This window comes from Rattus rattus, chromosome 10 (assembly GCF_011064425.1).
Source record: "Rattus rattus isolate New Zealand chromosome 10, Rrattus_CSIRO_v1, whole genome shotgun sequence".
Classification (NCBI taxonomy): domain Eukaryota; kingdom Metazoa; phylum Chordata; class Mammalia; order Rodentia; family Muridae; genus Rattus; species Rattus rattus.
In genome coordinates, this window is record NC_046163.1 from 580,574 (window position 1) to 602,516 (window position 21,943).

Below are 21,943 nucleotides of genomic sequence, written 5' to 3' on the forward strand. Positions count from 1 at the left end.
TCCAGCCCTTTGCTGAGCGCTCTCAGTCTGCTCAGTAGAAGCTGGACCTTCCTTCCCCCCTTTCCTGGTGACCTTCTCCAGTTTGTGGGAGGAAGAGGGGGTGACTTGTTCTCTTCTGCCCGGTAATTATCTCCCTTCAGTGTGGGGGATGCCCAAGGCCTGGCTTCAGGCTGCGGGAGAGCAGAGGAGGAGTTGGGAGAACAGCCTCCAACAGCTGCCTGCCGGGAGGGACCAGGCTAGTTCACACTTGGAAGTTGGGATGCCAGGAGCAGCCTTCTGTCTTCCGCGCCTTCCTCGGTCTCCTGGTCAGCTCATTCCACACTGAGATGGTAGGCTTCGGGACCTCGGGGGTTTTCTAGGCAGAGGATGTGGGTTTGTCTGTGGGGGTGGCTACTGGGGGAAAAGTACATTTTTTGCTGAATAGAGAATCTTGGCCCTAGTGTGGGGGTCGGGGTTGGCTGCTTTCTTAACCTCTTCTGAGTCTGTCTCCCACCCCTAAGGCTGCTCTAGCTATAAGGCTGGTAACAGGGCCTTCTACTGCCCAAAACCTCCCCAAGGCTGTGTCCACAGAACTAGGCCCTTCTCTTTAGCCACTTTGAGATCCCAATCCTTTACCCCCACCATGCCCCCCGTACCCCCCTCCCGTGTACTGTGTCTCCTCTATGCAGATTCTAAAGAAAGATCCTCACACAGACTCTGCTAGAAGAAACAAAGTGAAGTGTCCCCAGGTGAGGCGGGGTTGGCGAAGGACCAGGTTAGGACCTCTCCTCTACACCTTGGACAGACTGAGGCCTGACACCCCCCTCCACCCCCTCCACCCCCTGCTTGCTTTCTCTGGTTGCTAGCCCCACTCCCTGCCCCTTTCAGAAGGTGTGCTCTCAGCTCTCTCTCTCTCTCTCTCTCTCTCTCTCTCTCTCTCTCTCTCTCTCTCTCTCTCTGTGTCTCTCTCTCTCAAACACGCACACTCAGCCTGGAAAATTTGATGAGTCTGCAGTGCTAAGTTTCCAGGACCCCATCCAGGCCGGTGGGCGGCTCTGAGGTTTGGGGCTGGATGGAGCTGTGGTAGGGGGTGGGGTGGGTGAGCCCCTGGTGTTGGGCAGAGGGAGGGAACAGGCAGAGCTGGTTTCTGATGCAGGCCTGAGCTATTTGCTGAAACAGGCTGGGAAGAGTCTGTCTTGGTGTTCAGAGTCTGTAACTGTCTGTCTGTCTGTCTGCACAGCCTCTCACACACACACACACACACACCCCGCCGCCCCGTCCAGAGCTTGCTGAGTTCTGGGCTTCCTTCCCAGGGCTCAGAGCCTTTGACTCTGCCCCTCCCCACAGCTGAGTTGGCACAGGAGCTCACCTGGGTGAGCTGTACCGGGTGAGCAGCTGGCTGTGGGTGGGTGCAGCGGCAGAACCTGAGCTCTTGTGTTGTCAGCCTCAGCTCAGTCTCTGCAGTGTCTGTGAGGGCTAGGAAAGGGCAGGGCAGCCAGATGGGGCCTGCTGACTGGAGTGGAAGAAATAAGGAGAGGGGAGAAAACCCCCAGGATATCAAACCACTCCCAGAAGCTCCCAAGCACAGAGGACTTGAACTGGGGATGGAAACACCTTTTGCCTTCTCTGCCTGATGGAATCAGAAGATCCCGGGTTCAAGTCCCACTTCTTTCCTCACACACACCCATGTGTGTGTGCAGACCCCAGGCTGGACCCTCTGCATGTCAGCTTTCTCATCGGAGCAGTGAGATGTGACAGATGGGTTCCCGGGGCCAGGCAAGGTTATGGAAGAGGGAAGCTGCTCCCTTTCCTTTCTGTATGATGTGCTTCTGTGCCTGTGACTACTGGAGCGGGTTAGGCAAAAGGGCTGACACACAGCTGGCTCACTATCTCCTGTATTCAGGATGCCCCCCTCGTGCCTGCCTTGAAACTTCACCCCTGGAAACACTATCTATCAGGAAGGTACAGGGGAAGGGACCAATGGATACCAAGCCCCATTCTAGAGACAGGGTGGGGAAAAGAGCACAGGGCAGTTTTTCTTCCCGGAAGGCTGACTGCTGACAGCCAGCGGAGGGAGGTGAGAGAAGCAGAGGAGCTTTGGGAGCACCTGAGAGTAACAATTCCCTTGGGGCCAGATGCTGCTCCCCCGCCCCCCAACCCCAGCCTTTTCCGGACCAGGCCGCAGGCCGGGGTAGGGTCAGGATCTGCTGCCTATGTGGAAGTCCACCCTTCCAATGCTTGCCTAGCCTGCCAGCCCGCGCGGGGCAGAGGGAGACAGGGAGCCTAGTTCTGCCTCCCAATTTTGCCTCTGCAGACTTTATCAGGATGAGGCCCCTGATTCTGTTAGCTGCCCTCCTCTGGCTCCGGGGCTTTTTGGCCGAGGTAAGGTGGGCACGGGGCGGGGCGGAGTGGGTGGGCCTGTTCTCTGGGGCATGTCTAGGCTTCCCACCCGCTCTGTGGGCTCCGCAGCTGGTCCTCGTTATGGAAGAGGGAAACTACTCCCTTCCCTCCCAGGCCAGCACGGAAGCCGGGAGGACAGATTGTTTCAGCCTTCCAGGCTGCCGGCTACTGCCTGCTGGCTAGACAGCGGTTTACTTCCAGGAAATGTCTCTTCAGTAGTGTGTGGCAGTCAGAGACGGACTCTTCTCTTTGGTCTGGAGCCTCACTCCGTGCGCTTTCCCAGTGGCCTGTGCTCCAGAGGCCTCTGCACATCTGCTTCCCCCCCACTCCTCTCCTCCCTACAGGACGGCGCATGCTCATCCTTGGAAGGGAGCCCAGACAGACAGGGTGGAGGTAGGTGTCTTTAGAGAGAGGGAGAGGGCTCTGGATGTGGGCAGTGGGCGGGTCACAGGGCTAATTTCTCCACTAGACTCTGCCTGCCCCTGGTCCCTTGACTTGTCTTCCTTTTCTTAAGGGCAGAAAGGGTACTGGGTGAATAAATTGTATCCACCCCTGTCCCCCAGGTCCACTTCTGAGCGTGAACATCAGTAGCCATGGAAAGTCTACCAGCCTGTTTCTGAGCTGGGTAGCTGCAGAGCCGGGCGGATTTGACTATGCCCTCAGCCTCAGGAGTGTGAACTCCTCAGGTTCTCCACAAGGGCAACAGCTCCAGGTTCACACAAATGAGTCCGGCTTTGAGTTCCATGGCCTGGTGCCAGGGAGTCGCTACCAGCTAGAACTGACCGTCCTAAGACCCTGTTGGCAGAATGCCACAATTACCCTCACTGCCCGAACTGGTATGAAGCCTGCAGGCTGAGGGGGTGTGGTCGTACTTGGGGTTGGGGGAGGAGGTGACAGCTGTTTCTAGAGGACTAGTAGGGGGCTCAGAGAAACCAAAAGAGAGAACTCCTAGGACAGTGAGCCCTTTGTACAAACTCTGGTGCTTCTCTTGACCTTTGGCACAGCCCCGACAGTGGTCCGTGGACTGCAGCTGCATAGCGCTGGGAGCCCAGCCAGGCTGGAAGCCTCGTGGAGCGATGCCCCTGGAGATCAAGACAGCTACCAACTTCTCCTCTACCACCTGGAATCCCAAACTCTGGCATGCAATGTCTCTGTGTCCCCTGACACCCTGTCTTACAGTTTTGGCGACCTTTTGCCAGGTACTCAGTATGTCTTGGAGGTTATCACCTGGGCTGGCAGTCTCCATGCGAAGACTAGTATCCTCCAGTGGACAGGTAAGGTGGGTAGCTGACCAGGGACCCAGGTAGCAGCTAGACTGGGGGATGTGAGAGCGATGTTGAGTCTGGAACTTCATAGGCAACGTGTCCCAGTGTGGTTAAGTGTCTGGGATCCCTCGTGCTAAAACTGGCGTGAGCATCTTGCTCCAGAGTCCTTCCTCAAGCCTGGCTCTGCTCTGTCTATACTTCCTGCAGAGCCTGTCCCTCCTGATCACCTAGCACTACGTGCCTTGGGTACCAGTAGCCTGCAAGCCTTCTGGAACAGCTCTGAAGGGGCCACCTCGTTTCACCTGATGCTCACAGACCTCCTCGGGGGCACCAACACGACTGCGGTGGTCAGACAAGGGGTCTCAACCCACACCTTTCTTCACCTATCTCCGGGTACACCTCATGAGCTGAAGATTTGTGCTTCTGCTGGGCCCCACCAGATTTGGGGACCCAATGCCACCGAGTGGACCTGTGAGTGCCTCGGGGACACACAGAGGCGCTTCCATTCTCCTCTGGTCAAATAGCGAATTGCAGGGTTTTCCCCAAGGCCTGGAAGGGTGTTGCAATAGGCAACTGCCTGAAGGGATGGTCATGGTCATGATCAGCTGAACTCTCTTCAGGTAGGCTCAGAGCCTGCCACTTTCTGGGTATGGCTTCATTGACTCCTCAAAGAGCCCGATAAAGGTCTCACTGTCCTATATTACTCCAGGCACAGAGGTACACAGAGAGCGCAAATCATACTGCATATAAATGTGGTTGACTCTGATCCTAGGCGAGACATCTGTCTTCCATGCCACCATGCCACCATGCCACCATGTTTTCACTCGGAGAAAGAGTTGCATGGTGGTTAACAGTTTCTGCTGCCTGTTGGCTGTGTGTCTCTGGACAGGTCGTGTACCTTCTCTGGGTTTTAGTTAGGTTTAGTATTGTGGGAGGTACTGTGTGTTGAATCCTTCAGGCCATGCTGGTAGGCACAGGTATGAACATGTGATAAGCTTTTGTTTCTGTTGTGGTTGCGTTGCCCATGGCCGGTGGGTAGCTGCCAGGTCTAGACATTCGTTTGAAGTATGAGGAATGAAGCTGGGAATATTCCAATCAGAGGCTGCCAGTATGTGTCATGGTTAGAGCACAGAATGAATTTTCTTACCCACTGTCTACCCCTGTCTCCTCAGATCCCTCTTACCCATCTGACCTGGTGCTGACTCCCTTACGGAATGAGCTCTGGGCCAGCTGGAAGGCAGGGCTGGGAGCCCGGGACGGCTATGCACTGAAGTTAAGTGGGCCAATGGAGAGTACGTCTACCCTGGGCCCGGAAGAGTGCAATGCTGTCTTCCCAGGGCCCCTGCCTCCGGGACACTACACTTTGCAGCTGAAGGTTCTAGCTGGACCTTATGATGCCTGGGTGGAGGGCAGTACCTGGCTGGCTGGTGAGTCTGTTTGGAACAGGGGTCGGGATGGGGGCTTGCATAGGGAATCTGCAAGCCATAGGGACCAGGGTCCTCACCTTCTGGGGACCTGCTGATTCTCCAGACTCTGCTGCCCTTCCCAGGGAGGTCCCTGGTGCCAGACTGTGGCTAGATGGACTGGAAGCTTCCAAGCAGCCTGGGAGACGGGCGCTACTCTATTCTGACGATGCCCCAGGCCCCCTAGGGAACATCTCTGTGCCCTCTGGTGCCACTCACGTCATTTTCTGTGGCCTGGTACCTGGAGCCCACTATAGGGTGGACATTGCTTCATCCACGGGGGCCATCTCTCAGAGCATCTCAGGCTATACAAGTGAGTGCCAGCACTCGAGCCCTTTGGGCCTGGGTCTGGAGGGAAGATGGAATGAAGGAGGGATTCAGGAGAGCTGGGCAGAGGGCATCACAGGACCACAACATGGCCCCTTGCCAAATCGCCCCCTCTTCAGGTCCCCTGCCACCGCAGTCACTGGAGGTCATCAGCAGGAGCAGCCCATCTGACCTGACTATTGCTTGGGGTCCAGCACCAGGGCAGCTGGAAGGTTATAAGGTTACCTGGCATGAGGACGGCAGCCAGAGGTCTCCTGGCGACCCTGTTGACTTGGGCCCTGACACTTTGAGCCTGACTCTGAAATCTCTGGTACCCGGCTCCTGCTACACCGTGTCAGCATGGGCCTGGGCCGGGAACCTCAGCTCTGACTCTCAGAAGATTCACAGCTGCACCCGTGAGTCCCTGACCTGCCCCCAGGAGACTGCCCAGCACCGTGCATGGGGCTTTGTGTCTTCTACTCTCTGCTCTTCTCTGTGGTGAGAGTGAAAATAGAGGTTTTTCCTGAATCAAGCACCTTCTACATCCCGCCATGTGGCTGGCTCGCTATGCCCACCCATCTGTGTGACCTTCACCCGCCCACCCACCCATGCATTCCTCTGTCTGTTTATCCCTCCTTACGAACATCTATTTAATGCCTTTAGGAATGGGGTTAGGTGCTCAGGCTAAAGATTATGAGTGAGTCCGGAAAGGAAGACTGACGAACACGGTTCCTAGGCTGATGATGTCATGATTTTATACATCATAGTGTAACACATAGAAGTAGATCAGTAGGGATATATTACCTATCAGTAGGGATGTATTACCTATTTACTTTACTTTAAAAGGGCTGAATAGCAGGAATCTAATAGTGGCTTGACTGGATCTTTTTAGACGCACGGACAGACATCTGCTTAGGGAGTTAGAACAGGGTTCCCAGAGAAGGAGCGGGAACTGGATGAACTGGAAAAGAAACCGTGTGGCTAGACAGGATGGGTGGAGGGCTCAAGCTTGCCAAAGGCCCACAGTCTAGAGGCATTTTGACAGACACCAGGTCAAACCCGTCAGTGAATGGTGGGTGGTGGGGTCCTGAACGGTGAGGGAGCAGGCACTGAGCTGGCTGTACTGGAAGCAAGAGAAGTAAACCAGACTTGTGCTTAGGGAGCTGACATACCTCAAGGTAGGAGGCAGGCATAGGGCAAGGGGCAAGGGGCAAGGGGCAAGGGGTAAGGGGTAAGGGGCAAGAGGCAAGGGGCAAGAGGCAGGTGTTGGGCCCCTTCTCTGCAAGAAGTTTTTCTGGGCAGGGAGCTTAGAGCCTCCTGAAAGTTGGAACTTGGGGAGTGAGGAAGGGGATTTCACATTGTCCTGAATCTGTCTTTTCCTGTCCTCAAAGGCCCCGCTCCTCCCACCAACCTGAGTCTGGGCTTTGCCCACCAGCCTGCGGCACTGAAGGCTTCCTGGCATCACCCACCGGGTGGCTGGGATGCCTTTCACTTACGGCTTTACAGGCTGAGGCCTCTGACACTGGAAAGTGAGAAGGTCCTACCTCGGGAGGCCCAGAACTTCTCCTGGGCCCAGCTGACTGCAGGCTGTGAGTTCCAGGTACAGCTGTCTACCTTGTGGGGGCCCGAGAGAAGCAGCAGTGCCAACGCCACAGGCTGGACACGTGAGTGCTGCCCTACCACAATCTCCTTTCCCAGCCTTTTGGGCTCTCAGGGACTCTGAGAACTGTACGTAGGCAGCTAAGCTGTCTGTGGGGTCTGTCTCCTGGTTCCGAGGCACCAGGAAACTTCTCACAGGTCCCTCTAGGGACTCCTATGGCTGTGCCCTTGCACAGTGCCACACCATCCTTGGGATGCCCCTCTAACACTGTCTGGGTGTGAGCCATCAATAATGATAGGGACTCCCTGGGCTCCTTGCTTTTGCCCTACCATGTTCTCTTGTGTACCCACCGTGACAAGTTTAGGAGTTAGACACTGTGGTCACCTCGATTCAAAGGTGAGGGAACTGAGGCACAAAGAGAGAAGGTAACTTTTTTTTTCTTTTTTCTTTTTTTCGGAGCTGGGGACTGAACCCAGGGCCTTGCTAGGCAAGCACTCTACCACTGAGCTAAATCCCTAACCCCCGAGAGAAGGTAACTTTTTCTAGACTCCTTAGCCTTACAAGGAAAGTTGGGATTTTTGTTCAGGTAGTATGAACAGAATAGTCTCTCTGATATAGCCAACCTCAACTTTGCATAGCGGGGAGAAGGGGGGCACAGAAATACAGAGGTGCAGAGTATATGGCGAGCACCCCACAAACAGCCCCCAGGGCCTGCAGGGATGGGGTTGGAATCCCCCTTTCACACCAATCTGATTTCCTGCAGAGCTCTTGGGGCAAATGAGTAGGTGGGACCTCCTGTCCCCAGCACAACCTTCTCCAACATGCGGACTCTCCACACTTGCCTGTGCTCTCCCTTCTGGCTTCCTTCTCTCCCCTGGGGCACTATCACTGTCTTTTAGACTCCCCTGCCCCCAAGGACTGTAGGACCTCAGACACGGGTTGCGGGGAAATGGGAAAGGAGGGATGGGGGATGGAGGAGGGGGGTCAAGGTAGAAGCCTGACCTGGAAGCCAGGAAACCAGACTTCTAGCTGTGGCTTGGTTCTGAGGACAAGTCTTTGCTCCCCCTGAGCCTCAGTTTCCTTATCTGTAGAGAGATCTGTTACTGTGTGACTAGGCCAAGATCTTATGACTCCAGACCCCAGGCGTTGGAGGTGGATGAGTTAGTAACCAGGCCCCAGATAACCAACCACCTTCTGACATACGGGTTTTCAAACTCCTTGGCTGTAGGTTCTGGGGAGGGCTATCCACCCATCACTCTTGGGCTACTAAGTTTAGCTTTGATTGGGAACAGAGGGAGGAGGTGGCAGGGCTAGAGTGCGTGCTAAACTTCGAGAGTGTCCCTGTTGCTCAGGATATGTGGTAGGTACGTTTCAGAGTCTAGTCTGCTGCCCTGAACATTGAACTCCTAGGCTTTGGGGCCAAGGATGGAGGGAACAGGACCAAGCTTTGGTGGTGGTGGTGGGCATTTAATTTCGGTTATCCTATCTCTATCTGTGCTGCCCTCACTTGCTCTCTCTGCAGCCCCTTCAGCTCCTACACTGGTAAACGTGACCAGCGATGCTCCCACCCAGCTCCAAGTATCCTGGGCCCACGTTCCTGGGGGCCGGAGCCGCTACCAAGTGACCCTATACCAGGAGAGTACCCGGACAGCCACCAGCATCATGGGGCCCAAGGAAGATGGCACGAGCTTTTTGGGTTTGACTCCTGGCACTAAGTACAAGGTGGAAGTCATCTCCTGGGCTGGGCCCCTCTACACTGCAGCAGCCAACGTTTCTGCCTGGACCTGTGAGTATGGTGTGAAAAGCCCTCGGGGAGGAGACCCCTGGACATATTAGCTCCACCCCATCCCATTTCTCAGTTCCTCACCAAACACCCAGTGCAAGGCATTCTCCGTCTGGCTGACCTCTGCCTTCCTCCCACAGACCCACTCATACCCAACGAGCTGCTCGTGTCAATACAGGCAGGCAGTGCTGTGGTTAACCTGGCCTGGCCCAGTGGTCCCCTGGGGCAAGGGGCATGCCACGCCCAACTCTCAGATGCTGGACACCTCTCATGGGAGCAACCCCTGAAACTAGGCCAAGAGCTCTTCATGCTCAGGGATCTCACACCAGGACATACCATCTCGATGTCAGTGAAGTGTCGGGCAGGGCCGCTCCAGGCCTCCACGCACCTTGTGATGCTGTCTGTGGGTACGTTCCCTGTCTACGTCAGGTCCCCTTAAGACCTGTGGATGTCTTCAGGAAGGGCAGTATGCCTGAGAGGCTTGCCCTTCCCCTCTAAATGACCTGCTCCTCCCAGTCAGATGTCTTGCTCACCCTTGCCCCAGTTTATGCCTCCTCAGATGGGCAACGGCGCCACAAAGACAATGCTGCGTGCTGCTACTGTCCCTTCCATGGACACACATGTCAGCCCTTTGTGTCTCCTGGTTTGGGGAGTCCCTGACACTCGCCCGATGCTGACACCCACACAACATGAGCGTTCTGTTTCCTCAGAGCCTGGCCCTGTGGAAGATGTGCTCTGTCATCCAGAGGCCACCTACCTGGCCCTGAACTGGACGATGCCTGCTGGAGACGTGGATGTCTGTCTAGTAGTGGTAGAGCGGCTGGTGCCGGGAGGGGGTACTCATTTTGTCTTCCAGGTCAACACCTCAGGGGATGCTCTCCTGTTGCCCAACTTGATGCCCACCACTTCTTACCGCCTTAGCCTCACCGTTCTGGGCAGGAATAGCCGGTGGAGCCGGGCGGTTTCCCTGGTGTGCAGTACTTCTGCTGAGGGTAGGCATTTCCAGCGCTATCTGTTCACCTAGGCTTTCTCCACCACTGCCTGCTGGTGCAGTCCCTCTGAGCCTGGCTGCCCGGGCTCTCCTTGCCCACAGACCTGGCCCCTTCCTCTGACTTATATTGGAGCGTCATGCTCTGATACTCTAACCCAAGAACCCTCCCAGGCCTTATTTAATTGTTCACTAGCCACATGTTGCCAGGTAGTGCTGGGTAGACAAAGGCGTGCCGTGGAAGACTGATAGCGTTGGGCCAAAGCCTTTGTTTCCTTTTCTCTGCCCCTAGCTTGGCACCCCCCAGAGCTAGCTGAGCCCCCCCAGGTGGAGCTGGGGACAAGGATGGGTGTGACAGTCACGAGTGGCATGTTTGGTAAAGATGATGGGCAGATCCAGTGGTATGGCATAATTGCCACCATCAACATGACACGTGAGTCCCGGGCTTGGAAGGGTTGGAGAGAGCATGGCTGTGCAGCCACAGGATGGTGAGGGTAGTCGAGGGAGGGAGACTGCATGAAAAGGTCAACAGCCAATGCCAGGGCTAGTCTGTAACAGGAAAGGCTTGGCTATTGTTGAGGATAGGGTGGGTGTTGGGTTGTGAGTGGGGTACTATCAGAGAAACAGGGTAGCCTCCTGACCCACTGCTCATGGTGCTCAGTCTCTTTCCCCTTCCTCGACAGTGGCCCAGCCTTCCCGGGAAGCCATCAATCACACGTGGTATGACCACTACTATAGAGGATGTGAGTCCTTCCTGGCTCTCCTGTTCCCAAACCCCTTCTACCCAGAGCCTTGGGCTGGGCCAAGATCCTGGACAGTACCTGTGGGTACTGAGGACTGTGACAACATCCAAGAGATATGCAATGGGCGTCTCAAGTCAGGCTTCCAGTATAGGTGAGGGCTCGGGCCCCAGGGAGGGCAGTTTCTTTAAACTCCACTCTGGGTTCACATTCTTTCAACAATAGACACAACTGACTCCTAATAGAACAAAAGTGCAGTCCACAAGGCTCCATTTGGATCACCTCCTGGCGTCAGTGCCGGAGGTGGGGAGGAAGGGGACGGAAAGGGGATACCCACCTGATACATGGTTCTTTCGTTAAAAAGAACTGGGGTGGGGGGTGGATTCTTTGGGGGACTTTTAGGGAAAACCCAAGGCTTTCTGGTTCCCTATATTTAAAGTTACCTCTTGCTCCCAGAACAAGCCAGAGAAAAAGAAAGAGAAGTCAGAGGTGGTTTGTGTAGAATAAAGGGCAGGCTGTCCAGGATGAAACTAGTGAGCTGAGGGTAGCATTGCTGCTTCTAAGCAGGGGTCTCCTTCCCAGTGTAAAGTCCCTCTCCTTTGTCCCAGGTTCAGCGTTGTGGCCTTCAGTAGGCTCAACACTCCGGAGACGATCCTCGCCTTCTCGGCCTTCTCAGGTAGGCCAGGCATCTGGCTGGGTTCCAGCTAGACCACCCTGGAGAGGGAGAAGGGCTGATATCCCTCTCAGGAGGCGGTGGGAGGAATTGAGCTCACGGAAGTCAAGTGTTGCTAGGCAGCGTTGGGGACCAGAACATCCATGACATGCACTCGACTTCAGACCTGGGGTGGGGCTTGGAGCAGGTGTGGAAGAGGCAGAGGCTACTGTGTACAGCCTCTGGCACCTTCCTGCACCACTCCCCGTAACTGGCTACTTCCAAACCCCTTGTGTTCAAGAACAGCTCTTTTGGGGTTGGGGATTTGGCTCAGTGGTAGCGCGCTTGCCTAGCAAGCGCAAGGCCCTGGGTTGGGTCCCCAGCTGCAAAAACAAAACAAAACAAAAAAAAACCAAAAACCCCAGCTTTGTTTAGAAGGAACTCTAGGGGAGATGACAAGGTAGCCAAACAGGATATATAAACTAGAATTTCCGGGTAGGAACATTGGAAACCAAAGAGAGATAGGTGGCTGGGTGTGGTGCGGATGCCTTTAATCTCACCTCCTCCATACCCTGAGAAGACAGAAGCAGGCAAATCTCTAAGCTTACCTTGGTCGGCCTAGTTCTAAGCCAGCCAGGGCTTTATAGTGAGACTCTGTCTCAACCAACCAACAAACAAACGACAATAGGAAACAAACACAATAGAAAGAAGTAACAGTTACCTTTAGCATCTGTTTTATTTAAACAAGAATAGTTAACATTCAGTTAATGTTTCAAAATCAGAGAGTGTTTGAGAGCCTGGGGTAGGACCCTTGCCTAGCATGTGCTAAGCCGTAAGTTGAATCCCAAGCACTCAATAGAAGGGGTGCTGTGGACCATACCAGTAACCCTGATATCTGAAAGGTGGAGGCTGGGGGAATCAGAAGTTCAAGGCTGTCCTCAAATATTTGATTGGAAGTCATCCTGGGAATTCTTGAGACTATCAATAAACACAAACCAAGCAAGCAAGCAAGCAAGCAAACAAGAACAAAAATCCCAAACAAATAAAAGCTACTGAGACCCCTCTTCAACTCAGGTGGTCTCACACTACACAGGTCTTAGATTGTTGTAGCCCCACTGTGGGTGCTCAAGAGCCCAATGTGGCTGCTGGTTACTGCAGCAGGTGGTACAGTCCTGGAAGGTACAGGAGGCCAGGCCTTCATCCCTATTCCTCTTGAGGGTGTCAGGAGGAAAAGCAGGGTCTGTGGGGGGTGTGGCGAGCCACTAAGGAAAGCTGTCTGTCTATCTGTCTGTTCTTGCCAACCCACAACCCCAGACAGATATTTCTGGACTCCAGTTAGTATCTGGGACTTCTGAGAACATGAAGAGCTATCACTTCATTCTGTGTCTGGAGCAGTGGTTCTCAACCTTCTTAATGCTGTGGCCCTTTAATATGGTTCCTCGTGTTGTGCTGACCCCTAACCATGAAATGATCCCATTGCTAATTCATAATGGTAATTTTATTACCGTTATGAATTGTAATGTAAATAGCTGATATTCAGGATATCTGATATGGGACCTCCAAAGGGGGCTGTGACACAGGTTGAGAACCACTGATCTAGAAGGCCCAGGCCCAGGAGAGGCTGGCATGGCCTGTGGGGCCAGTTGTGGAGTTGCCATGTTCAATATTCCCTTGCCTTCCACAGAGCCCCAGGCCAGCATCTCTCTGTCGATCATTCCCCTGACAGTTATGCTGGGGGCTGTGGTAGGCAGCATTGTCATTGTGTGTGCAGTGCTATGCTTGCTCCGCTGGCGGTGCCTGAAGGGACCAAGGTGAGGAGGGGGCAGGCGGGCTGGGAGGCCCTGTGTGATGGGAGGAGACCCTAGCTTGCCTCCCATCGTCCTCTCCACTGTCACAGGTCAGAGAAGGATGGCTTTTCCAAGGAGCTGATGCCTTACAACCTGTGGTGAGTGCGTTGAAGCATGCTTCCCAGTGACAGGGCAGCAGCACGGCCCTACAGCACAGCCTGCTAGAGGCTCTGTGAGGCTCCCGGGGTTGCACCAGACAGGGGACTCTAGACTGCTCGTCGGCCTCCCATCTCTTCTCAGGCTTTTTCAGACATGGCCCCTCTCTTTCAATTCTTCTTTCTCCTATTTGAACTCTCACTGTAGAGATCAAGGATTTCACAGCGATAGGATCAAGGAGTGGGAATCCGATGAGGTAACAGACCAGAGACCCAGAGAAGGGTCTGAAGGCATCTATCTGCTGGTGGAATCCCTCTTAGTGGGGACCGGTCAGTCTTGGCTGTATTAAGGCTTTTAACTGATTGGACAAGGCCGTCTCACAAGAGAATATCATCAGCTTGGCCAGTACTACTGCTATTTTCTTTTTAAAAAAATATGGATTTATTTTATGTATATGGAAATACCATTGCTGTCTTCAGACACACCAGAAGAGGGCATCAGATCCCATTACAGATGGTTGTGGGCCTCCATGTGGTTGCTGGGAATTGAACTCGGGACCTCAGGAAGAGCAGTTGGTGCTCTTAACCACTCACTGAGCCATCTCTCCAGCCCGCCACTACTATTTTCAAAGGGCCAAAGAGGGCTGGGGAGATGGTTTAGTGGGTAGACATTTGCTATGTAAGCGTGAGAACTGGAGGTCTGGTGGGTATGGCAGCCCACCTGTGATGTCAGTGCTCGGAGGGTGGTGATAGGGTCCGAGGAGCAAGTCGACTAGCTAGAACAGCCAAAATGGTGAACTCTAGGCTCATTTAAGAGAGTGCATAAGGTGGAGTGACTGAGAAAGACACCTGGCCCCAGCCTCCTGTGACCACACCCTCACATGTGCGCCTCCCCCCCGCCCCCAATAAAGCTGGGAGGTTTTTTAATCCTATCCCTTGGGAAGCAGAGGTAGGCAGATTTCTATAAGTTAAAGGCCAGCCTGCTCTACAGATTGAGTTCTAGGCTAGCTGGGGCCACACAGAGAGACCCTGTCTCAGGAAAAAGAAAGGCAAAAAGTTGATATGGTTTAAAGAAAAATCAGTCTGTCAGAGAGGTTGACTGTTAATATCACCCATCAAACATCTTCACAGCAGCATCCAAGATGACATTTACTTGTAATTCCGGTACCACACCGGGCCAAGGCGGTACATGTATTAAGCATCACACTCCCCTCTCCAGTCCTTGCTAACTGGCTTTCTGACAAACCATGTGGACTTCAGAAAAAAAGAAGTATTTTGTTGAAAAAATACACTATAAAAGGTGGAGGGGATCCTGGAGAAACCGTGTGGATCGAATCAGGCCTGGTCTCTCTTCCTTGTATTGACTTCCTGTTGAGTTGGCCCATGTAGGCTGGGCTGCAGTTCAGACCTAGAGCATTTGCCTACCATGTGCAGGCCGTAGGTTTGATCCCCCAAACCGAAGAAACTCCTAAACACAAACTATCAGCTGTGTCCAAATGCCCTGGCGTGTGTGTGTGTGTGTGTGTGTGTGTGTGTGTGTGTGTGTATGCATGCACACATGTATGTGCACGTATGCATGTGCACATCTGTGTATGCACATATATATATATATATATATATATATATATATATATATATATATGCCTCTGGCCTGTCTCCCTCGCTGCTCCTCTCTTTCCTTTTATCACACTATGGGTTTGGGGGCCTGCTGGGTCCTGGAGAAACTTTCTGTTCTACACAGAGAGAGTGGGGCAGCCCAGCATCTGCATGTCCGATGCCTGCCTTCCCCGTTGCCTCACTGTGCAAGCTAGCTTTGTACCTGCCTCCCAGGACAGGGCAGGTCAGGCGCTCCTAAAGCTGGAGTCTATTCCTTTTCTCTTCTGCCAGGCGGACCCATCGGCCTATCCCCATCCATAGCTTCCGGCAGAGCTATGAGGCCAAGAGTGCACATGCACACCAGACCTTCTTCCAGGAATTTGAGGCAAGTCCTGTGTCATCCTGTGCCACATGGAGGGAGGACTGGGACATCTGGGCGGGGCTGGATCTGCCTCCCAGCCTAACTTCTACCACTTGCCCTGCCTGCTGTGGTGTGAGATGGGTCTGCCTCTGCAATTGGGACCTGCCTTGACCTCATAGGAGCTGAAGGAGGTAGGCAAGGACCAACCCCGACTAGAGGCTGAGCATCCGGACAACATCATCAAGAACCGGTACCCACACGTGCTGCCCTGTGAGCAAATTCTGGGAGTTGGGAGGTACGGGTAGAGGGTTGGAGCTTGGCCTGGAGGAAGGGCTATGTGTGATGCTTCCAAATGTCCATCATGTACTCTCTGCAGATGACCACTCCAGGGTCAGGCTGACCCAGCTACCAGGAGAGCCTCATTCTGACTACATCAATGCCAACTTCATCCCAGTAAGGGCCGTCTGCAGGCACAAGGGGCATTCCTGCTGGGGTCCTGTGCTAGCTACTGTAGTCGTCTAGGAGCATAGCAGGTCATGCTTTTAGGCTAATTTAATTTGGCAAGAGGTCCTACTGTGTGCCAGGCTTTATACTGGGCCCCCAGGAGGCAGAGCTGACTTAACCATATGTATACCTACAAAGAAGCCCATGGTGTGTGTGTGTGTGTGTGTGTGTGTGTGTGTGTGTGTGTGTGTGTGTGTGTGAGAGAGAGAGAGAGAGAGAGAGAGAGAGAGAGAGAGAGAGAGAGAGAGTTTTAGGAAGATCACTTTGGACTTAGGCATGATGCCAGACACCTGTAATTCCAGCATATGGGAAACTGAGTCAAGACAATTGAAAGTTCGAGGACAGCCTGGGCTACATCGTAAATTACTGTCTCTAGAAAACAGTCACTCCAGTGACTGTTAGTGAGGAGTTAGTGAGGAGGGTGGCTGGTAGACTGTTTTTAGCATCTCAGGACCTTGCATTTCCATGCATGTTTTTCTCACCCTGTCCAAGTGGGATGTGGTGGTGGCAGTGTCCTTCAGATCACCCTCCAGGATCACAGTTCCTGAAGGTCATGTGTGATCATAACCACTGCTGAATGTTTGATGGGCTCAGCTGGCCAAGACACTGTCTGGTAACATGTCCTGCACCCTACACCTTAGGGCTATAGCCACACACAGGAGATCATTGCCACCCAGGGGCCTCTCAAAAAGACGCTAGAGGACTTCTGGCGGCTGGTATGGGAGCAGCAAGTCCACGTGATCATCATGCTGACTGTGGGCATGGAGAACGGGCGGGTGAGTGCCCTGCAGTTCCCCAGAATTACCACCAGGTGGCATATGTCCTCTTCCCCCATCTTGGGGCAGGTGGGTAGGTTGAGACTTGGTAAGGGGTTCTGAGAATCACCCAAGAGGGGGAAAGGAGGGGACCACTGGATTCGTGAGTTCCTGGTTTGATTCAGTTTCTCCTGGTCATTTATTCTAGGCAGTGCAGGGACAAAGGCCGTTCTCCTGTCAGCCCAAGGCCACCTCCTCTGTGCTGTGCACGGACAAGGCTGGTCTAGAGCAAACAGGCAGCTGAGTGTGTTCTCCTGTTGAAGCAATGAGGAAAGACCAGACTCTTCCTCAGTCAGGGCCATCTAGCTTCCGAAGCCAACGCAGAGCCCTAAGAAGGTTGTAAGGGCATAGCTAGGGGAGGGAAGCTTCTGGAAGAGACGGCCTCATGTCTAGGTGGCAGCAAAGAAAAGGATTTCATTATAATAGCAGGGATCAAAAATACAGGTGGGGGTGGGTGAGACCAGATACAGTAGGGAACAGCGCTGACAAGCACCCCCTCGCCCTAGGTACTGTGTGAGCACTACTGGCCAGCCAACTCCACGCCTGTTACTCACGGTCACATCACCATCCACCTCCTGGCAGAGGAGCCTGAGGATGAGTGGACCAGGAGGGAATTCCAGCTGCAGCACGTGTGTGCCCAGGGGACAAGACTGGTGGGAAGGGCACTAAAGCGGGGGCTCCTCTCTTGCTCCACGTGGCCCTGTTTCCTGATGACTGTTATAAGTTCTCGGTCCCAGGACGGGATAGCATGTGGGGAGAGGGAAAAAGACACAGGGAAGGCTAAAGACTGATCCAAGATCACACCAATGTAAAGAAAGAGCAGGTCCTTCTACCTTATGCTCAGCTCAAAGATGCTGGTCTCTCAAACCTCCTTCTTGCTACCACATGCTGTCAACCCTTAGAACAGGAAAGCCAGAGACTAGAATAGCCTCCCTGCCTGGTCATCTTTGGGAGGTAGAGATGAGGCAGGAGACTAGAGGAGGATAAGAGGTCCACACTGGGGCAAGGGCATGGGCTACGTACGTAGCTGTGGCCCACACTTTGAAGCACCTCTGCCCTTAAAGGGTTGGTGAGGAAGGTTTCTAAGGTTAGGAAGAGGCCCTGGGGTTAAGAAAATGAGCACAGCCCTTCCCCACCCTCTCCAGGGTACCGAGCAAAAACAGAGGCGAGTGAAGCAGCTGCAGTTCACTACCTGGCCAGATCACAGTGTCCCCGAGGCTCCTGGCTCTCTGCTCGCTTTTGTAGAACTGGTACAGGAGCAGGTGCAGGCCACTCAGGGCAAAGGACCCATCCTGGTGCATTGCAGGTGAGGACAGGCAGGGGTGAGGTGATGGGCCCTGGCTGGCCTTGAGCAGGGGGAGGGCTCTGGATTTCTAGGAGCCCTTTCCCTCCTGTGCTTAGTCTTCATGGGCTGTCCCGACAGTGCTGGCGTGGGGAGGACAGGCACCTTTGTGGCTCTCTTGCGGCTACTGCGACAACTAGAGGAAGAGAAGGTGGCTGATGTGTTCAACGCTGTGTACATACTCCGGTTGCACCGGCCCCTCATGATCCAGACCCTGGTGAGGGCTCCGTGTGTTAGACCCAAGGGAGTGGAAGAGGGTGGATGGCCTCATGAGAGCAGGAAAAGAAGCTCGTGGGGGGCCTGCAGAAGAGCATGGGGGCGAGGGTCACACCTAGGCTACCCTCTTACCTAGACTGCCGCTTGCTTTTTCTGCAAAAGGCGAGACACCTTTGACACTGGAGACTACTCAGAACTCTGTAGCCCCACGTGCTTCACCCCTGCCTGGTGGGTCGGTGCTAGGACCATTTCCCTCCTGGACCAAGGCCTCTCAGCATGTCAGTTTCTTCTCTCTGCAGAGTCAATACATCTTCCTGCACAGTTGCCTGCTGAACAAGATTCTGGAAGGGCCCTCTGACAGCTCAGAGTAAGTCAGCTACCCTCAGGTCCAGGCAGGTGGGCACTGGTGTCCTGTGCTTCCCAGTAGGCTCTGAGTTTCCATGCACCAGACCCAGCAGCGAGGGCTGGAAACAGGGGCTGGACGACCAAGTGCTTTCTCTCTTTTTTTTTTCTTTTCTTTCTTTCTTTCTTTTTTTTTTTTTCGGAGCTGGGGACCGAACCCAGGGCCTTGCGCTTGTTAGGCAAGCGCTCTACCACTGAGCTAAATCCCCAACCCTGACCAAGTGCTTTCTCTCTCCTCCCTCCTCCAGCTTCGGCCCCATCTCTGTGATGAATTTTGCACAGGCTTGTGCCAAGAGGGCAGCCAACGCCAATGCTGGTTTCTTGAAGGAGTACAAGGTATACTTTGAGCCAAGGAGTGAGTGACCATGGGACAGTTCTCCCTACCCAACCTTACCATGCCCCTCTCTTTCCCAGCTCCTGAAGCAGGCCATCAAGGATGGGACTGGCTCTCTGCTGCCCCCTCCTGACTATAATCAGAACAGCATTGTCTCCCGTGAGTCTCACTGGATACACTGTTGGTTGGGGTGGAGCAAATGCGTACTGGAGACCCCTGGCAACCTCGTCTTCATCCTCTTCTCCCAGGTCGTCATTCTCAGAAGCAGTTCGCCCTGGTGGAGGAGTGCCCTGAGGATAGCATGCTGGAAGCCTCGCTCTTCCCTGTGAGTTGATGCCGATCTCACAGCCCTGTTACTTGCTCTCTTTGACTATTTGTGGCTCCCTGCCTGGGTCTGGGTCTGGGCCCTAGGGGCTACTATAGTACAGATGGATGGTCAAGAGATTCTTTCCTTAATCCCTGGAAACCAACAAGCTGTGTTCTGCAGGGTGGGCCATCTGGTTGTGATCATGTGGTGCTGACTGGCTCGGCCGGACCAAAGGAACTCTGGGAAATGGTGTGGGAGCATGATGCCCATGTGCTCGTCTCCCTGGGCCTGCCTGATACCAAGGAGAAGGTGAGGGGAGTGGAGGGACAGGATGCATGGCTCCAGGAATGGGTCAGGGAGAGGAGGAGTATATGGTGTTGTTCAGCTAGGGCATGGGCAAAGATTTTGGAAGCTGATTGAGAAGCCCGTTTCTGTCCTAGCCACCAGACATCTGGCCAATGGAGATGCAGCCTATTGTCACAGACATGGTGACAGTGCACAGAGTGTCTGAGAGCAGCACAACAACTGGCTGGCCCAGCACCCTCTTCAGAGTCATACACGTAGGTGTTGGGATCATAAGACTTGGGGCAGAGGGCTGTGATATGAGAACCCCATACTGGCTCCCCTCTGCCGCCTTCCCGAGCACTAATGCTGATCTTTCTCCAGGGGGAAAGTGGAAAGGAAAGGCAGGTTCAATGCCTGCAGTTTCCATGCTCCGAGTCTGGGTGTGAGCTCCCAGCTAACACCCTACTGACCTTCCTTGATGCTGTGGCCCAGTGCTGCTTCCGGGGCAAGAGCAAGAAGCCAGGGACCCTGCTCAGCCACTCCAGGTGCCGTCGACAAATGCCACATGTTAACTTGGGTTATGGGTCAAAGGGTAGTCTCCCAAGGCTCTGTCTTCTCATCTGTGGGGATTTGGTAGGGCTCCAGGCTGGCCTATCAATCAAGTGCCTAGCATTATTTTTTAGTCCTTAGAACTAGCCTTGGTTTCCCCATGTCCCCAGACACTGCCCCATCCCCAGAGGTCCCACATGTAACTCTAGGTCAATTACAGCAAAAACACAAACCAGCTGGGCACCTTCTTGGCTATGGAACAGCTGTTACAGCAAGCAGGGACCGAGCGCACAGTGGACGTCTTCAATGTGGCCCTGAAGCAGTCACAGGCCTGCGGCCTTATGACCCCAACGCTGGTGAGAGGCAAAGAGGGAGGTGCTTACTGTGAAAGGGGGTCAAAGGTTCGGCCCCAGCTACAGGCGACTGTTAGTTTATCCCATCCAGGTCACCACCAGGTGGCTCTGTGGACCACCATGCCCTGCCCAGAAGAAACAGGGGTTAGGAGACCCCTGGGAGCCTTTCTCTATCAGGTTTGGACAGGCAGGTGAGGTTCCTTGCCTACATCTACCCGCAGGAGCAGTATATCTACCTCTACAACTGTCTGAACAGCGCACTGCTGAATGGGCTGCCCAGAGCTGGGAAGTAGCCTGCGCCCTGCTAGGCGTCATGTTCCAGCAAATCCACCCAGGCCTGACTTCCCTAGGAGAGCGGATCCACCGGGCCTCACACTGTCCAAGGGCAGAGTCCAGGAATAAAGAGACATGGTCAAATTCATGGTTATGTTCTTTTTCTCCATCCTTCAGTCTAGGGCAGGGATGACAGCTAAGCCAGTTGGCCTAAAGCTGGTACGCTCTTGATCCCTTCCTGGTGTTCCCTATTCTCTGACCTGCTTTTCCAGTGTATTCAGACACCAACCTTTCTACCTGTCTTAGTTAGGGTTTCCATTGCTGTGAAGAGACACTATGACCAAGTCGACTCTTTTTTTTTTTTTTTCTTTTTTTCGGAGCTGGGGACCGAACCCAGGGCCTTGCCCTTGCTAGGCAAGCGCTCTACCACTGAGCTAAATCCCCAACCCGACCAAGTCGACTCTTATAAAGGACAAAATCTACTTGGGGCTGGCTTACAGGTTCAGGGGTTCAGTCCATTATCATCGAGGCAGGAAGCATGGCAGCATCCAGGCAGACATGGTGCTGGAGGAGTTGAGAGTTCTACATTCTTGTCCAGAAGGAGAAGACTGGCTTCCAGTCAGCTAAATGGAAGGTCTTAAAGCCCACACCCACAATGGCACACTTCCTCTAACAAGGCCGCACCTTCAAATAGTGCCACTCCCTGGGTCAAGCATATTCAAAATACCACACTACCCCTTATATCCTGTGGTGCTAAGTCCCAGATTTTTGTCCCATTCACTCATTGGTTACTGCCCGAAACCTGTCGGACTTGAGTTTTCTCCATTTTCTCGCCTTCTGCCACCCTGCTCCCTTGTCTATCTGCCAGCCTCCAGGGGCTGTCCTCAGGCTACTGCTGGCTTCTTGCCAGGGTAGAGGTGTTAGAGCCACACTGCGACGCTCAAGTAAGGAACCAGAGGTGACTCTGGTTGAACCTGCCAAGTCCACTTCCTTGCCTTCATTCCTGCCCGGCCTTCCTTTCTTTTTTACCGGCCACCCCCATGGCAGGAGTGGCCAGGGTTCTCATTGGCCAAGTGGGTCCTTAGCAGTGTGCAAGGGGCTGACGGTCTGAGAGGGTCCCTCTGCCTGGGTGAAGAAGGGGAACAAAGGCTTTATGGGTTCTGGGAGGTAGTCAGTTTGTAGAATTCTCGCCTGGTATGAATGGTGTCCTGGTCCTGGGTTTGATCTCCCACTGCCACATGAACCATGCATGTGAGCCCATGACTGGAATCCCAGCATTCAGGATGTAAAGACAAGAGGATCAGAATTAAATGTTATCCTCAGCTACATAACAAGTTGGAGGCCAGCCTGGGGTACAGGAGACCATGACTCAAGAAACAAAAGGAAAAAGCTAAATAATAAAAAGGGGGCTGGGCTGGCGAGAAGCTTAGTGAGCACAAGTGCTTGGCAACCCAGGCTCAATCCCTGGGACCCATATGGTGATGGAGA

The 21,943-nt window shown here is 53.8% G+C and overlaps 1 protein-coding gene across 1 annotated transcript; it reads left to right on the forward strand.

Annotated features, from left to right (window-relative positions):
- LOC116911664 (receptor-type tyrosine-protein phosphatase V) lies at nucleotides 1-20,603 on the forward strand. Its single transcript, XM_032915618.1, has 35 exons — nucleotides 1-329; nucleotides 669-728; nucleotides 2,294-2,361; nucleotides 2,724-2,772; nucleotides 2,943-3,215; nucleotides 3,384-3,653; nucleotides 3,852-4,115; nucleotides 4,817-5,071; nucleotides 5,175-5,420; nucleotides 5,554-5,829; nucleotides 6,805-7,077; nucleotides 8,536-8,799; nucleotides 8,937-9,203; nucleotides 9,507-9,788; nucleotides 10,077-10,217; nucleotides 10,468-10,678; nucleotides 11,133-11,200; nucleotides 12,861-12,987; nucleotides 13,074-13,121; nucleotides 15,006-15,099; nucleotides 15,255-15,345; nucleotides 15,452-15,528; nucleotides 16,221-16,355; nucleotides 16,901-17,023; nucleotides 17,540-17,700; nucleotides 17,818-17,953; nucleotides 18,252-18,319; nucleotides 18,603-18,690; nucleotides 18,769-18,847; nucleotides 18,937-19,013; nucleotides 19,176-19,304; nucleotides 19,436-19,555; nucleotides 19,662-19,825; nucleotides 20,050-20,185; nucleotides 20,404-20,603. Exons 3-35 carry the CDS (start codon nucleotides 2,305-2,307, stop codon nucleotides 20,473-20,475), a joined length of 5,121 nt encoding a protein of 1,706 aa, XP_032771509.1. The 5' UTR covers nucleotides 1-329; nucleotides 669-728; nucleotides 2,294-2,304; the 3' UTR covers nucleotides 20,476-20,603.
- The last annotated feature ends 1,340 nt before the right edge of the window (nucleotides 20,604-21,943 follow it).

Excerpts from the sequence above, each read along its gene's own strand:
- LOC116911664 (XM_032915618.1), top strand. The coding sequence starts at position 2,305 with ATGAGGCCCCTGATTCTGTTAGCTGCCCTCCTCTGGCTCCGGGGCTTT. Across the intron at positions 2,362-2,723 it reads TCCGGGGCTTTTTGGCCGAG|GACGGCGCATGCTCATCCTT; the intron begins GTAAGGTGGGCA and ends TCCTCCCTACAG. Across the intron at positions 11,201-12,860 it reads CGCCTTCTCGGCCTTCTCAG|AGCCCCAGGCCAGCATCTCT; the intron begins GTAGGCCAGGCA and ends TGCCTTCCACAG.